Source organism: Ictidomys tridecemlineatus, chromosome 4 (assembly GCF_052094955.1).
Source record: "Ictidomys tridecemlineatus isolate mIctTri1 chromosome 4, mIctTri1.hap1, whole genome shotgun sequence".
Taxonomy (NCBI): Eukaryota; Metazoa; Chordata; class Mammalia; order Rodentia; family Sciuridae; genus Ictidomys; species Ictidomys tridecemlineatus.
Window position 1 is genome coordinate 92047634 of NC_135480.1, and position 18682 is coordinate 92066315.

The following is an 18682-nucleotide window of genomic DNA, read 5'->3' on the forward strand; positions in this document are numbered from 1 at the left end:
CTACTTAGGGACAGATAAATCTGCCTAAAATGGGGAAGAAAAGTAATCCTTATTCCCTTGACATTATGGAAGGGGGAGATTAGGGAGGAGCAGGGAGAGAGGAAGAGAAAAAACATAAAAAATAAGTTGCAAGGCTGGGATTGTGGCTTGGAGGTAGAGTGCTTGCCTAGCATGCATGAGTCACTGGTTTCGATCCTTAGCACCACATAAAATAAAAAATAAAGATATTGTGTTCACCTATAATTAAAAAATAAATATTAAAAAAATAAAAATAAGTTGCAGTGGCAGAGCAGCAAGGTTTATATTCAAAGCATAAAGTGGACCACTGTTAACAAAATGTAAGCAAACTCTGGTGCTGTCTTGTAATCACTTGTCTATATATTATTTCAGGGGAAAAAATTAAAGAGAGGGAACTTAAACAACTAAAACTTTTTACATGAACAAGACAACCATTTTTCTTCTCTGTTATTCTGAAGCAATACATATGTTAAAATGAACTTTGTGCGGGCTGGGAATATAGCTCAGTTGGTAGAGTATTTCCTTCGCATGCACAATGCCCTGGGTTCAATCCCTAGCACCAAACACACACACAAAAAAAAAAAAAGAAAGAAAGAAAGAAAGAAAATGAACTTTGTGGATGAATAAAGAAAATATGCTACATATACACAGTGGAATATTATTCAGCCACAAAAAGAAGGCAACACTGTCATACACTAAACATGGATGAACCTTCAGGACATTATGTTTAGTGAAATAAGCCACTTAAAGAAGGACAAATACCGCATGATTCCACTTATATGAGGTAAATACTTATTTACCTTTAAAAAACCAGAGTAGAATGATGATTGTCAAAGGACAGGGGAGGGGAAGAGGAAGAGTTCTGTTCAGTGGATATAAAGTTTTAGTCATGCAAAATGAGGAACTGATAGTGATCTGCTGTATAACACAGTGCTTATAGTTAACACTCCGATATTGTACACTTAAAAATTGTTAAGTGGATAGATCTCACTGTGTTTTTCACAATTTTTAAATTAACTTCAAGCTGATTCATAAACAAAAAATTGTACATATTTATTGGGTACCATGTGATATTTTGATATGTGTATACATTGTACATGTTTAAATTAGATTAAACATATCTATGTCCTCAAATATTTGTATTTCTTTTTTTCTTTTTTTAATTTTATTTATCCAGGGTTCTTTGTGTGCTGTGCATTCCTAGCCCTGCTAAGGCCCAGGAGGATGTCATCACCCACATTTCTTTCTTTCATGTGGTGCTGGGGATCAAACCCAGAGTCTTGTGCATGACTATGCAAGCACTCTACCCCTGATCTACATGGCCAGCTCCACATTTGTATTTCTTTATGGTGAAAACATTTAAAACCCTTCCTTTTGATTTTTGAAATATATAGTACATTACCATTACCTGTAGTCACAGTTTAAAAAAAAAAAAAGAATTAACTATGGAGGCGTGGCTGTGGCTGAGTGGTAGAGTGCTTGCCTCATACATGTGAGGCAACTGGGTTCCATCCTCAGCACCACATAAACATAAAGAAAGAAAATAAAGATATTGTGTCCATCTAAAAACTAAAAAAAAAAAAAAAATCTATGCTGACTTTATCGGTTAGATCTTTGGTAGATAGCAACAAAACCAACCTGAGGACTAGAATCAAAAGTATAAGAAACAAGAAGCATGTCTGAGTCACAGAAACTTGTAAGAAAGCTAGAGGATCAGGCTTAAAATGAACCAAAAGATCCCATGAATTCTGAGCATCAGAACCACAGGAAGTCTGTGTAGTCCTCATGATGCAATTGCTCCTTTTCTGCCTACTCACTACCATAAGAAGCCCCACATGGGGGCTGGGATTGTGGCTCAAGGTAGAGTGCTTGCCTAGCATGTGTGAGGTACTGGGTTTGATTGTCAGCACTGCAGATAAATAAATGAATAAAATAAAGGCCCATCAATGTCTAAAAAATATATTTAAAAAAAAAGAAGCCCCACATGGCCAGTTGGTAGCCTCAGTTGCTAATTCAACAGGGTTCTCCAGTGAATGCATTTCTCCTTTCTTATGGTTTGGATATGCAGTGTCCCACCCAAAAAGCTCAGGTGTGACTCCATTCTGGAATGTTCAGGGGTAGAATGGTTGGATTTTGAAAGTTATAACCTAATTAGTCAATTAATCCATTAATATGGATTAACTGATGCTAACTGGACATCTGGAGTGGCTAAGAGGAAGTAGGTCACTGGGGCATGACTTTGGGGTTTTATATTTTGTCTCTAGTGAGCAGAGCTCTCTCTCTCTGCTTCCTGGTTCCCACGTCCTGAGCTACTTTCCTCTGCCACACCCTTTTGCCTTGATGTTCTGCCTCACCTCGGGCCCATAGCTACAGAGTTAACCAACCATAGAGTGGACCCCTGAAACCATGAGACACAATAAACTTTTTCTCCTCTAAATTGTTCTTGTTGGGTCTTTTGGCCAGAGCAACAAAAAAGCTGACTAAAACACCCTTGAATACTAAAACCGTTATATCAGCAAAGTTCAGAGTCACAGGGATTAGATGCAACAAAAAATTTTAGCGACTCATTAAGTGCAATTGTAAGAGGCACCATCACCCTATTTTCACCCTTTGCTTCCCATACTACAGTTTCTGTTTATGAGGGAAAACTTCACTTACTGTTTTGATCTACTTTAGAATGTTAATATTCTGAAGGATTGGGCCAAAATCTTACAAGGTGTCATAACTTGGACATGGACATAAATCGGTCCTATTAGCCCAGTTTTATAGGGCCGTAGGTCTCTAGGTGTTAGTGACATGATAAGATCAATGAGTCCCTTGGCATCAGCCCTTTTTCCTGTCTCTGCCACTATTAAATGAATTCTTTAGTTGTTAGCAATGTGTAGAACATCATAACCGTATATAATGCATTCCTAAATTCATGGATAGTATTACTAGCACAGCCTGATTCCAAATTAAATACCTTACAATGAGGACATGTCAGCATCCACTCCATGAGTAAGGCACCACATCCAAGTTGTCAGTAGCTACCGGAAAACTGGGTAGTAAGCAATGATAGTCTAGGCCAGCCTAGGTAAGAGAAAGTCTCTACTGAGCTCAGGCACAGCCTCCCTCTCTGTACCATGATTACTTTGAGTTCCAACTGGAGTGATGATACTAATAACTATAGATCCATTCTGTTCTACTAATGATAAGAACTTCGTGAGGCAGCTTTTGGTAAGCATTCACATAAGATACAAGTATTAATATACTCTAGACTCATGCATCTTCCCCAAATCTCCAATTACCAGTCCTCCAATTATGTTTTGTTGTTGTTGTTTTGGTTTAGTTTGGTTTGGGGGTTTTGTTTTTAAACCTATCAATCCTATTAGCCTCTGCTCATGGTTTGGTTTGGATCTTTACCTGTATGCCTCCATCCCTCCTGTAAAAAGTAGGCAGTGAGTTGCACCACTAGAAGCCCCACAAGTGGAGAGTTTCTCTTTTCCATTAATCTTCAAGTTCACCATAGAGGGGAACTGGCTGATGCTAATGTATATTTTTAGAGCCATTTTGTGAGACTGATTTACATATTTCTTCTTTAAATATAGGGAAATATAGATATGGCTGTGGGTTCAGAGGGTGATGTATAAGTCTTGTTGCTCCAGGTTTGTTCAGGTCCCACCCTATACTCCTGCCTGTATATATGACTTCTGCTTGGTGATGAAGCTCCAGTCTGGTGAATCACAGAACACTCAGCTCCTGGTGAGCACTCAGATTGCAAGGTCTTAAGGTGTTCTGTAGCCAGGCATTTACTCTTTATCAAAGCCAGGTTATAAACCAAGAGCTATTTTTCAAAAGCATAATAGCCTTTGACAAAAAGCATAACTTTATTCCAAAATGCCACTCCTACAATTGTCCAGTAGAGGTTTCCATGGGCTTAATTGAACATCCCAGTCTGCTGTAGGCACTATATACAGCTACCATTAGATCTGATGGCCCATGACCCAAATGGCAAATTGCTTTCAGTATAGTTTAGACCAACAAAAGGAACTTCACATTTTCAGTCTTCTTAAAGTGGGTAGCCTTTTGGGTTGCCCACTTAATGGGTCAGAGAAGCACATTTTACTATACAAATTACCTTCAAAATTCAAAAAGGTTCACCAGGTATTATGTACCTTTCTTCTTGTAGGGAACATAATATATTAAACTTATCTTTTTGTTTTCTTCAGTCTGCTCCTGATTAAAGAACCCCTTCACTCAAGAAACAGCAGAAATTTCTGGCTAGTATTTTCATGGGGTGTGTGTTTCTGAATATTTGATTGTCGCGACCCCTTGCCAGCAAGGGAAACACGACACAGGATTCTTCTTTCAGCAGTTTATTCAGGACCCTTGAAGCATAATGAGAAAACAGGAAAAAGCCCGAGCGGTCGGTCTGCCCTAGCTTAAGTACCCAGCCCCGCCAATGAACTAGCACCACGTGGAAAAGTCTAATAGGTACAGCGCAGCGGAAGCAGGCCAGAGCCCAGCCCCACAGCCTTACAAGGAGTTGTTTACCTCTAACAACTCTAACTGCTAAAAAAGCAGAAGCAGGAAAACAGCGCCATTTTCAGGGTGCGGTCGCCAGCTCCCAACATTTGATTTACCTCTTACATGATATTCTCATAGCAATTTGATGACCTTGGTGTGAGAATATAAGACCACACTACTAATGGATCTACTATTGAACAGCTTTCTTTTTTTGTACTGCTATTATCCTTTTCCCTCAAATTTCTTTACTCTGTCATCTCTCCTATTTCCCCAACAGCAATGTATATGACTCTGAAATCAACTATTCATTAACTCACTAGGATAGATTGAGTACCCTTCATGTACCAGGCACTTGTAAACCACTGGGTATTCACCAGTGAGCAAACTAAACATGGCACCTGCATGCCTGTCACATAAGAAGCCAGTAGCATGGATGCAGAAAATGGAAAGGAAGGAGAAAAGATGCTTTGCCAGAGTCCATTATGCAGCTGGAAGTTTTTGAACACACATTGACCCTGTCCCCTGACCTGAGAATTAGACTCTAACCAAGCAGAGCAGCCATTTGTCCTTCTATAGAGGAATTCATAAAAGGGCTAAAGTGTTCCTCCGGTTCTCTTTTGTGTAAAGAACAGTTTAATGGAAATTCCATTTCTTCCTGGGGTAGAAATCTAAATGTGAGAAAAAAGGGAAAAGAATTTCTCTTAATTCTAGAAGTATTCCTCAGCAATATTGAACCTATTGCCATCTATCCTAGCTGGCAACCTAATTTTGTGCTGGGTTCATAAAATCTGACTATTCCAATAACTTAAGAAAACAACAACGAAAGCACTCAAACATACAGAAGTACCTTTTCAAAATCCGAGACAGCTCTCCAACCTTAAGGGTCATGAAAATAGAGAGAGCCACTGTAATTCTTTATTCTTATATAGGGGACACACAAGAGGAGGCTCCATGGAATATTCTATCCCAAAAAGGGCAAAGGTGTAGGATTACAAAGGAACAGGTAAGTGTAACTCAACCCCAGCAGGTGACACCTACTCCTGGAGCCACGCCTTGTTATCTAAGCTGGGGTAACACCCAAGTTACTGAGACCTGGCACTATCGCACCAGACTGAACGCAATAATTGTTCAGAACCCCGTCCATCAGGACTTAAAGGCATCTGCATCCAGGGCAGCTCCTGACAAATACCCACTTGGGATTATCTATAATTAATTCATACTGTCACCAGTCTGCCTGATTGAGTGATATTCCCCAGAAACTTTCAGTTGTATGATGGACTGATCAAGAAATAGTTTTCCCAGACGAATATGTTAGAGGGAGAAGGGCTTGGGATTTTAGCTGTTTCCATACAGTGATGATGATGACAGAATCTAATATATAGAAAAAGGTACAGATATGTGGATATTAATGTCATAAAGTGATAGAGTTGGTCAGTGGATTACAAATCTTAAAGAAATTAAAGAATTATTGTGGTAAAAATATGCAGGCAGGCAGTGAGAGTTTGATTAAAAAAATGGACTTTGTGAATTTGCAGACTTGGAGATGGTGAATGTTTCTGCTGATGATAAAAGAAGAAAGGAAGAATGTAGGAGAAAGTTTATGAGTGGAATTCAAGAGACTAGAAGATGACATTGGAAAACCCATACAAATTGATGTTGAAATCAGTAGGCAAAAGAACAGGAATTGAGAAAGAAAAACAAAGCAAACTGCTAAAATCTTGAATACATGGAGAATGACCAAGCAGTTGTCAGATGACAAGCCAGATGGCACAAGCCTCTCAGGAGAGGAGGATTTTTTTTACAATGCGGGTTGGGAGGGAATAACTATCTGGATGTGGTATTGAGGAAACATTAGCCAGCACCTCCTGATCCTACAGAAAAAGCAACAGGAATGTGCTGCAGAGAAAGCAAGTTTCAGGAGTTGGATAAAACATTCTGAGGAAACTGTTCCTTGGGAAATGAAATAATATATGCTGATAGCACAGCTTTCAGAGTATAAAAGAACAAGCAGATTTCTTTTATAATCAAAACCAGGGGATAGTAGTGTGGCTCTATAGCAGAGTGTATGCTTAGCATGTGAAGCCCTGGGTTCAGTTCCCAGAACCAGAAAAATAAATCTTCTTGGGAAGGACAAGGAGCTACTAAGAGATTGTAGCCCTGCTCCCTGCCCTCTATAACTCACCTTTCCTATCGTATCACATCATTATAACCCCTTTATCATTCTTGCCAGAGGATGGTCTCACAGCTCTTAATTCCACCTTTATATACATGAGACCAGTTTACAATCCATTTATGGATTACTCTCTCCCTTTCTTCCTTCTGTTCTTCTTGCCTTTCCTCTGTTTTTTTCTTTAAGTCATCCATTCATTCAGTGAGGCTTTCAAAGCCCAGAAGGAAATAAATATAAAGTAATATACAAAAAAAGTATTGTTGCTTTTAAAGAACTGTTACTTATCATGAATTCTTAAGTTCCTTAGTGGGAGAACCACATATGTAGTTCTTTTGAGTTCTGTTCCCTACCTCTTCATAATACCTTCAAAAACTTCTAAAGACCTAAAGGAGGAAGGTCCAGAGAAAAAATTTCCTCATTTCCTCATTACCTGCAAGACCTCCCTTTCAAGTTCAAGTTTTCTATATGAAGGCCTGCCCTTTCCCTAACTGACAGCAGGGATGCCCTATTGTTTCAGGAAAAACCGTATCCCGTGGACAACTATATATAAATCTGAAGCCAAGCCTAATGAGGCCAGAATTCTACTTTCTTTTCTTTTTCTTTCTTTCTTTCTTTCTTTTTTTTTTTTTTTCAGTACTGGGGATTGAAGATTGAATTTGGATTAGGTAAGCACTTGACCCCTGAGCTACATCTCCAGCTCTCACAGGTCAGAGTTCTAAACATAATCTCTAGACTCACACACAAAACTTGGAGATCAGGTTATTACATAGAAAATGTCAGATGTCATATTGAGACCTTTATTCCAACTATTAATAAGGATAGTTTTGTAGAGTGTATTACAAATACTTTGCTATAGGATGATTTTCCAACTGTATTCCAAATTTGATTTCCAAAATTAAATACCAGGGACTAGAAAACATGGTATTTCCTACATGTATAAGACATGCCTCAGTGTACTACATAAGCATTTTAATATTGACTTTTCAACCACAAAAGGCAAATTGTAAAAAATGATAGTAATGGCAAATTAAATTTGGGAGAGGGTAAAATAATGCAAACTTGGTGCCTGAATAAATTAAAGCTTTCAGTCTAACAAGACAGCCTTAATTAAGTTTCTCTTATGACACTGCACATCTGTCTAAATTCAAACATATAAAGATGAAGTGGCAAAACAATAACAAATTAACTATCCTGTGAAAATAAAAAAAATAGCAACAACTTAAATGAACGGCATTATTTATAGCCTGCTAAAGATTGTGGGAGATTTTTCTTATTGGCAATTACTGTGCAGTAATGTAATCCTCAAGAATAGTGTTTTAGAAATAGTCATTCAAGAACCTATTAGGAATTATGAGGAGAAACTGAGAGGCAGGAGAAGTAGAAAAGCGAGGTAAAATACTATCTTCACATTCTGACAACAAAAGTATTTGTGATATTGGGTCATTGAACTGAGCTGTAGCTTTAGCAATAAGGATAATGAAGATGTATGAAAGATGGAGAATAGGAGAGCACCAGACAATCCTCTGGCACTTCACAAAAATCTTTGTGCCTCAGGCAAGTAGTCAGGTGGGTTTATGAGAAGCATTGGCAACTTGGAAACATACACACTCACACACACAGGATCCCTGACTCAGAACACTTAGCTCTTTCCCTCTCCAAGATGATTCACTAATCCAGTATAACAAACATTTAATAACATCTGTATTTGCCAGGCAACATGATTATTAGGTACACACATTTTAAAAAATTATTTTTTGACCTTCAAGGAACTTGGAATTGAGTAGGAGACATACCAGCAAATCCAGTCAGCACATTGTGAAATTTGATATAATCAATGAGGGCAGTGAGGCCACAACAGTTCAGTGGAAATAAGAGAAGGAGTGCCTAAGACAGAGCCTAAGAGTCAGTGGCAGGGAAGGCCTTCCAGGTGATATAATTCCTGAGCTGACTATTGAAGGAAAAATAGGAATTTGCTAGACAGAAAAGGGCTACAAGGCATGATAGGTAGAGAAATTAACATAGGTAAGGGCAAGAAACAAACAAACAACAACAAAAAAAAACAGTGCTGTCTTGCCACATTACCTCATAATTCAGCCAGGAAACAGGTGGCACAATAGTAGGTTAACTGAAAAGAGCTGAATAAAGTGACTATTTCCAGAGATGTCAAAGTCAAGGGCAGTAACAAAGGATGTTGAAGCATCTAGGGAATAGCAACAGTGTGAGGCCATTAACTACCTGGCTGGAAGAAATATTTGCTAGAATGGTACTATCAAAACTTGGTGACAGCTGTAGCCATGGGAAAGGGACTACCCAAAAGGAACCTTGACCAGAAGCAGAGGAATACAACCACTGCTGTGCCATGCCCAACAGAGACAAAGGAAGGAATAGATATCCTTATTTCCCTTTCCTCCAGTCCCCATCTAGTATCCCCCATTGGCTGACCTCCATTTGGAGAGTTTTCTCCAAAGCCCAGATTCCTAAAGCTGAGAAAAGAGTAGAGACGAATCCTTGGAGGGGCAAACTGAGAATCACCAGCACATCTCAGATTCATATTCCAGGTCCAAATAACTTCCTGTTTCTTGAATAGGTATAGCAGAGGCATATTCCTGTAGCTAATATTGGAATACGTTTTCTGTCTTAGCACAAGTGTCCATAGAATGGGAGGCTTGACCAACAGAATTGTATTTCTCAGTATTGGTGGCTGGAAGCCCAAGATCAGAATACCAGCATGTTGTGGTTCTGGTGATGACTCTTTTCTGGCTTGTAGACAGCCATCTTTTTGTGGTAGCCTCACATGGTAGAAAGAAGACTAGAGAGTTTTGAGGTCTCTTTTATAAGAGCATTGATCCCATTCATAAGGGCCCTTCCTCATAACCTAAATTATATCCCAAAGGCCTACCTCCTAACATCAACACAATCAGGATTGGGATTTCAACATAAAAATTGGGGGAAGGGAACACAACATTCAGTCCATAATACTGCTCTTTTTTCTTTTTTCTAAACTTTTGGTGGGGGGGAGTTGTTGAATTACATGACAGGCTGAGATTCTTAGGATTCACCTTGCTGTGCAACCTCTGTCCTTCTTTAGTCTTATATATATCTTTATTTTATTTGTTAATTTTTATGTGTTTCCTGGGATCAAACCCAGTGTCTCATGCAAGCTAGGCAAGCACTGAGCCACAACCCCGACCCTCTCTAGTCTTTTTATATGACTGTTTTTACCTATAATGATGCAATAATTATGCTATCAGATATTTAACAACATAATCATAGATCATGTGAGATGATATACCATATCCATCTAAAAATATTAATGTTCTGTCAGTGTATGAAACAGGTTTGCATGATAGTCTTATAGAATACTTTTGTTCATTTGAGACACTTTATATTTGATTTGTAAATTCTAGTTAAATCACATTAAAATATCTTCAAATTTTATTTATGGTATTACATTGTTTGAAGGAGAGGAAGATAATACATTGTCTTATACAACCCCTTTTCTCTTTATTTTTCAGATCAATAACTCGATCCTATTACCGCAACTCAGTTGGTGGATTTTTAGTATTTGACATTACTAACCGACGATCTTTTGAACATGTAAAAGATTGGCTAGAAGAAGCAAAAATGCACGTACAGCCATTTCAGATTGTATTTCTACTGGTGGGACATAAGTGTGATTTAGCTTCACAACGTCAAGTGACAAGGGAAGAAGCTGAAAAACTGTCAGCAGACTGTGGAATGAAGTATATAGAAACCTCAGCAAAAGATGCTACAAATGTAGAGGAATCCTTCACAATCTTGACAAGAGACATATATGAACTTATTAAAAAGGGAGAAATTTGTATTCAGGATGGCTGGGAAGGAGTTAAAAGTGGTTTTGTTCCAAATACTGTGCATTCTTCCGAGGAAGCAGTAAAGCCCAGGAAGGAGTGCTTTTGCTGACTTTAAACATGCCAAAGAACAAGAACAGATTGGGTGTCACTTCAGGATAAATATCAACATAAATGGCAGAAGGATGCAATGATAGCATTTTAAAAAGTTAGGCCTATACTAACACTATTTTGTAAGCTATTTGATTCAGAGCACTATGCTTATTACACTACAAGATTGGGTATTTTGCTAAATTATCAGGCGAGGCAGACAACTTTTTGAAACTGGAGTATCTACATAATTTCCTCCATTCTTACTTCTTACCTTGTTAGCATATAGCTGACCTTAGTGTCCAGATATGTCAGTATTATGCACTTTTCTTGACAGTCCAAAATGGATTTTTTTGTCTGATTGAAGATTTTATTAGGAGTTATATTACCTTGAGTTAATTAATATTGAATATTAAAGTGCATTTAAAAGTATGCTGTTCAATTGCAAAGTAAACAGTCTCAGAAGTATTTTTTAAGAATTTAACTTTTTTAAATTTTTTTTTTTTAATGTGGTGCTGAGGATTGAACCCAGGGCCTCACCCAAGGTAGACAAGCTCTCTACCACTGAGCTATAACCCAGCCCTCAAAAATATTGACTAGGACAAAAGTAGCTGTTCCTTGTTTAAGATCCCAGATTTTTTACGATTCTCAGAAGTACTTATCCTCTCTTATTTTTTCCTGAAAGTGGGAAAATAAGTTTTATACTCATTTTTTGCTTGATTTATTGCTCTTGAAAATTTTATTTTATAAGATGTATAAGGATTCAGACAAAATATATATATACTTTTTTTAGAGAGCGAGAGAGAGAGAGAGAATTTTTTTTAATATTTATTTTTTAGTTTTCGGCAGACACAACATCTTTGTTTGTATGTGGTGCTGAGGATCGAACCCAGGCCGCATGCATGCCAGGAGAGCTTGCTACCGCTTGAGCCACATCCCCAGCCCTCAGACAAAATATTTTAAGCAAATATTTATAAAAACAAAAATGAAGGACCACTCAATCGCAGATATTTTGATGTTGTAGTATACTTGTCTGGATTTAGACAAGAAAATACAAAATTTATTTATATACTGACATTTTCCATGAAAAAAGGAATTAACTTTGAACCACTTTCAAAATTTTTCATATAGACACAAGAATGTTTTTAGTAACAGCATTTTTGTCCAAGTAAATTTCCAAATTTTCCCATTGCAATACAATAGAAGTGTAGAAAAACGACTTTTCTGGACAAGGAAAATGGGTTAGATGCTTGATAAATTTAGCATTCAAATTGCATTTTACAATCTCCCCAGTACAAGTAAAGATAGACGAGATGGATGAGAATCAGTTAAGAATGTAAAATGACTTTCAACTTTTCTAATTTTGAATTTATTGATTAAACTTTCTCTCAGGACATTTTGAGCATACTATCAAATATTTCATATGACATACATGTCCACTTTGTTCTGTAAACTGTTCTTATTACAAAGAGTTACCAAATGAAGCTGCCTTTCTAGAAGCATAAAATTTTTACCACTGAACTATAGTTTCTTCATTTGTTTGAAAACCAAAATGGTATAACAGAAAGAATATTTTAGCAAGAAATTGAAAAACTTGGTTCTAAACTTGCCTTTGCTTACCAATATTTGACCATAAGGAAGTCATTTGATCTCTTTAAGCATCATTTTTCTCATTTATAAAACAAGGCTAGTGCTGGGCATGTTGGTGCACACTTGTAATCCCAGCAATTTGGGAGGCTGAGGCAGGAGGATCACAAGTTCAAACCCAGCCTCAGCAATTTAGCAAGGCCATAAGCAATTTAGTGAGACCCTATCCCAAAATAAAAAATGAAAAGGTCTAGGGATATAGCTCAGTGATCAAGGGCCTCTGGGTTTAATCCCCAACACCATAAAAAAAAGACTAATAACCTCATTTATTGAGTTTCATGGAATTATTTTAAGAATCAAGTGAATCATGAAAATAAAAAGCTTGTAAATAGAGAAAGCATTCACAAATGTGAGGTTGATGTTGACTGCTCATGGGCATACCAGTATATTTACAGTGGATGAGAATTTTTTATCATCTTTCCTTTTATGTGTGTTCAGAAGGGGCAAAAGAAGGTACATGTTTTCATGGACCTGGGGGATTTCTTGGTTGAAGCTTATCCTCTGCCCTTTTACCCTGAACCACTATTCCTCCAAAGCAGAAATGATAGGGAAGGAAGTCCCCAGAGAATTAATTCAATCAAAAGTCACATTTGAATGTGTTTTTTGTGTATCTTTGAAGTGGATATTTAATTGTATTTTCAAATACTTGTACATTTTCTAGGTTCTTGTAAGTATTTTCAATAGTGTTTATGAATAGAAGAACATAAATTATGTCACTATAAAATTTTAAATATTTACATTGTCAACTTTTTTTATATTATTAAATTAATTTCACATGAGTGAATTCATACCATAATTGACCAGATGAAAAATATTTGTCGCCCAAAATGTGAAGTAGACTATTTTTACTATTACAATTTTAAATCTTAAAATTTTCCATCAGTCCAAAATGGCATAAGCTCAACTACTAGGTATCTAACAGCAATTTAAAGTATAGTCACCTGTGCCTACTTGTAAAGTTAAACAGCTATAACATAAAATCTGACTTAACTTTCAGTGGACACCCTTTATAATATTTATGTTGGATGAGACTAATTTTTCAGGCTGAAGGATTTGATGTGTTCCAAGATTTAGAACAGAATTAAGAAACTAGGAGAAACAATTGGGAAAGCAGAACCCAAAAATTTAATTCTTGAATAAGTAGAAGCAAGCCTAGCACTCTGGTCTCCTAACATCTTGATTACCATGCTTGGGGGGGTGGGGTGAGTTAGTGTGTGTGAGTGTGTGTGTGTGTGTGTACACATGCCTGCATGCATGTACTCACATGAGTATGCATGTGCACATGGCTGGTTGTTGAGGAATGTGAGGAAAGGGGAAATATAATCAGATGGAATCAACAAACTTCTAAATTTGGGTTAAATCATTTTTATATTTTAGAGAAGCTGTTTGTGATAAAACCATAGTACAACAAATAATGACTGCAAAGATCTGAGTTCTTAAACAAGATTGCCAAACACCTGTATACTCTTAGCCAGATATCTTTATCCATTTATATATATATAATAGCTGACCTATTTTTTATACATTACTGTGGAAAAGATGGATAATAATTCCAAAAATAGTAAAAATTTTTGCTCTAGGCAAAACATTTTGACTAAGTTCCTTAGTAATCACTTATTCTTGATTTATGTTAAAATTACTTCATTTAAAATTAACTTTTAGCTCATTTAAAATTTAAAGCTAATGATGTAACTAATTACTAAATAGTAATTTTTAAAAAGAAATGAAAAACTATCTAATTGTATAGTAACCTTTTCCATAATAGAAATTACTCATCTTGAGCTGCATTAACACCTTGAGTGCATGTAGTGATGTGATGATTCATTAAATAGTAAGCTTTAAACCAAAATGTTTAAGTAATCAGAATGCTTTTAAATGTGGCCTTTATATGCATAATAGTAGCAAACAAGATTTCTTGAGCCTGGAAGATGGAGTTTAGGATTCTAGAAGTCTGAAGCACTCCATGATTTTTTTGTGTGTGTGGCAACTGAAAAACCATCTTTTATATTATGGTTAAGATAACTTTATTAGAACAAAGTCTTTTAGCAAACTTTTCATCATTAAAAAATGAATCTATGGATTACTAAAATCATTTTGAGAGTATTTTAATATTTTAATCTGTTTTTATACTGCCCTTTACTCAATTAAGAACAAAACTTCCATTAACTTCAAAGAGTGCACTGAATTTCAGTAATTTAATTCTGTTACAGTGAGAAGGACTAGGAAGACTAAACAACCATTTTATAAGCATATTCATTTGTTTCCCACTAACTGCCTGGAAAGATTTAGCTTGGAAATGCAAAGGAAATATATAATCTTTAGGGAAAGAAATATAAGACTGTAAAGCCTTTAGAGTTAGATCCTTTGTATTTTAAAATAGTAGAATACATTCCCAATGTTTTCACCAAACTCCTGAACAATTGATCTTCACCTGGTCTTGAAATACCTAGCACTATTTTTCCTGAACCTGAGTGAACTGCTGCATGACCTGTTATTTCTATAAAGTTAATAACTGATGCAAGTAGACACACGAGTGATGAGCTGTGACAATCTATATAAATCATTACACAGTCTAGTTCATTTATTGCACATAACCATGGTAGAAAATTATGAGAAGAAATTTGAAAGATATATTAAAAATAAGTGTACCTTGTTATCTCTCTGGGTAAATTTTTTGTCTTTTTTAAAAGTAGTGCCTAATACATTGTCTTATCTATGTAACATTCAGTGATTGCTAATTGATGGTTAATGTGTTGATTAATCCTATTAAATGTGAGTTCCACATACTTGATTTTAATTTATACATTCCACGAAGGAATAAACATGTTTTGCTATCATCATTTCTTGGCATTTTTTTTTTCAGGATGACAGCCAGGAGAAGTAAGATTTGGCATACATTTTTGAAGTGTGTTATTAATCTTATTTGACTTTAAATTATGAATAAGAAGAATGAGAGTAAGATTGTTACATTATTCATTCTTAGCAATTCACCTACAATAGTATTTTAAAACAGAAGCAACTACTTTAACTGCAGTTTCACTTGTGTATGTGTGTTCACAAATGAAATACAAATGAGAATCAATTCAAAATTTGCAATTTCATATATATTGCATTATTCAATGGTGGGTATGTGGCAGAGCCCCATTATCAAACAATATTTACACAGCAAAATGGCTAATATTCACACTAGAAGAGATAAGTCTGTAAGTAATCTATCATCAGGTAAGGTCAGATTTTTGCTTGTCAAATGAGTTACAAAAAAATTAGAGCATTTTGGATTTTGAATTGCAGAAAAGGATGATGGCCTTGAACTAATAGATATTTTAAAATTTGTGATCTCTAGTTGGTTCATCTTTGTCATGCTTCAGCTTTACACAAAACAGAAGCTAATTAAATTTTGAATCAAACTGTTAAATCACACAGGAAATGTTCATACTCCTGCACATAAAACTAATTACACATGTAAATGTTTATTTACCATTAGTGCTTGATACATAGTAAGCACTTGATAAATGTCCTCTTATTTTTCTTCTGTTTTTAATAATAATATAACTATCAAGTTGTCAAGAAGCCAGTTTTCATCTCTATGGTTAGGCAGAATTGTTGGTAATGGCTATCTTGCTAGTTCATTTCAAATGGTCATGACTCTTTGAAACGGTCTGATATTTATCAGAAAAAAAAAAAGCTTTAATATTGCCTTAAAGCACACAGAGAAGATGATACACTTTTAGGGGATTGCTGATGATCAACAACAGCATCTGAGCAATGGGACAGGTGCTAGAATGAATGTGGCATGTCCCAACAGCAGTGCTGTAAATACAGGGAGAGTGTGCATGAACCTAAGGTAGTGAGGACTGTGGGTCAGAGGATTAGACTTTTTAATTTACATAAAATTATTATCAATAGCCTTGTTTTTTAAAAGATTTTTTGGTAACAGCTTTATTGACGTAAGTTACATGTCATAAAATTCAACCATTTAGAATGTACAATTCAATGTTTTTTTTACTATATTCCGTTATGCAAGCTATCACCACAATTTTAGAACATTATTATTACCTGAAAAAGAAATTCCTGTGCCCTTTAGTTATCATTCAACACCCCTCCCCCAACAACAACTGCATCCTAATCAACTACTACTATTTTCTGTATTTGCATGTTTGCCTATTTGAACATTCCAGATAAATGGAATCATATCATATGTGGCCTTTTGTGACTAGCTTCTTTTCATTCATATAATGTTTTCAAAGTAGCAGTAGCATTTTAATAAAACTTTTTCCCATATGAAATAATGTATATTCTAACTTTATGCCATTTCTCTTTCCCCCACAAAATGAATGACCAAGATGTCAAAGAAAAACCAGAGCTGGGCAGTAAACTGGTAAAAACAGATTTTACTCAGGAAATATTGCAATACGAGAATAGAAACCTCACTATAGAAGTAGGCTTAATTTCAAATTCTGCAAGAAAAAGTATGAATTTATATCTGAGGAGCAGGGGACAGGGGTGACAATGAATGGAAAATTACTAACAAAAATACCAGGCATTTGGGAAGATTCTGCTTAAGGCTTGACAGCACCCAGGGGGATGATGGAGCATGAGAAGTATGAGAAGATATGGAGAGTGATCAGAAATCAAGGTTGCATTGAGGGACTATGTTCATACTGACTTGGCAGGCTTCTTACTAAAACTGGACTCTAGGATGTGTTCAAGATGGAACCTAGTCTGGCTCAGAGGACTTGGGCAAGGAGAGAAACATTGTCAAACACACCACACAAAACTCTGTCCATTGGGCAGATCAGATCACTCTTGACCATTGCCTTTCAAGGCTTTGGTGCAACTGCTGTCCCTGTTTAGCCTGTACACATACATTGAGTCAAACCATCATGAGTCAAGCTTGGCTTTGTTCTCCTTCATCAGTTGGTCATGTGGCCACAAGTATATAAGGAAGAAGGTACATTCAACACTATTGTGATCCAAGTTTCCTGAATACACAGCTTGCTTGTGATTCTGGTGTGGCTTGTGATCCCGAATGTATTAATTCCATCTCATGAAAGTGTTGTGTGTTTGGTGGCACCAATGGAAACCAACTCATGAAGGGCAGTTGCCACATGGTCATTTAGTGCTTCATCATCAGGCTCTTTACCTCTACCAGTGTCTAATGGCATGTCAGGAATTGTTTATAAAAACGTACATAATTCCCCACTACAGCTGGAATGACTATGACCCATAAACCTGGGGCTATTTGTGATTCTGCCCTGGGTCTTGCCATTAACTCCACAAGGGTTTTTCTTACCACCAATACATCAAATGCTGATTGTTTGGTCCAAGCAGCAAGGCCACTTCCACTACAATCTGAATGAACTTCCTTACCAATCCCTTTCCTTTTCAAGAAGCCTGGTACACAGATCAGAGCAGTGTCATCTAGTGTAGATTAATTTGCCTTCAGAACTCATGATGGGAAGTATAGGATACAACAATTAACTCTTTACTTTAGATATAATATCCTGCAGCATGCACCTGATCACTTGATCCCTAAAATTTTTACTCTTGTGGGAGTTCCTGAATGTTTGTTTCTGAAGTATATGTGTCTTTATGAAGACTTCCATCATAATAGCTACCTGACTAATGTGGTGTTGTTTAACAATATAATTGGGCAGGATATTAAAATAGTGCAGGTTTCTTTGACTATAGTATGACAAAGTAGAGGAGAAATAACAGCCCTAGGGCAAAATTGTAAATTTTTGCTGTTGTCCATTTCATTAGTAGGCAAACTGCTTTGAATACGCTTTTGTGACAGGGATAGGAAAGAATGTATTTAACAAGTCAAAGACCACATGCCATAAATCTTGGACCATGTTAATCTACTCTAGCAAAGATACTACACCTCAACTGGTATTAAAATTTGTGCTATTAGTGATGCATTTGGTCGAGCTTGATAGTTTATTGTCATGTCTAATGTTTTCAGGGGTCAGACTGGTAAATTAAATGGAGTTGTGATGAGGATTGCCACTCCTGAATCCTAAAATCTTTAAAGTAGCTTTAATATCTACCATCTTCCCCACAATATAATATTTGTTATTTTGGCCAGGAAGATGTGCATTTCCAGAGCCTACTTCTTTGTCTTCTCCCACAGGCTAATGATTCAATATGGGAATTGTGCCCAACTACCAAGTATGTCTAGTTCAATCATAAATTTGAGAACTGGGTAAATGACCACGAGACGAGTCTGTAGATGCATTAGACCCATTGTTAGCTGAACCTAAGCAAGGATGTCATTTATTATCTGGTCTCTGAATACCCCCATTCCTAACAGTAGAACCATAATGACACTTCAAGCCTCTGATATTTTTTTAAAAATATTTGAGTATACTCCTTTCCCCAGTATATAGAAAATGACTGTAGGTCTCTTTGGTAAGGGATG

The 18682-nt window shown here is 36.5% G+C and overlaps 1 protein-coding gene across 1 annotated transcript in view; it reads left to right on the forward strand.

The window, feature by feature from the left end:
• The window catches only part of Rab39a (RAB39A, member RAS oncogene family), a 31042-nt gene extending 15941 nt beyond the window's left edge, over positions 1 to 15101 (forward strand). The window contains exon 2 of the mRNA XM_005329073.4: positions 10210 to 15101. Coding sequence (XP_005329130.1) covers positions 10210 to 10636 — 427 coding nt within the window. The 3' untranslated portion in view covers positions 10637 to 15101. The remainder of the gene's footprint in view (positions 1 to 10209) is intronic.
• The last annotated feature ends 3581 nt before the right edge of the window (positions 15102 to 18682 follow it).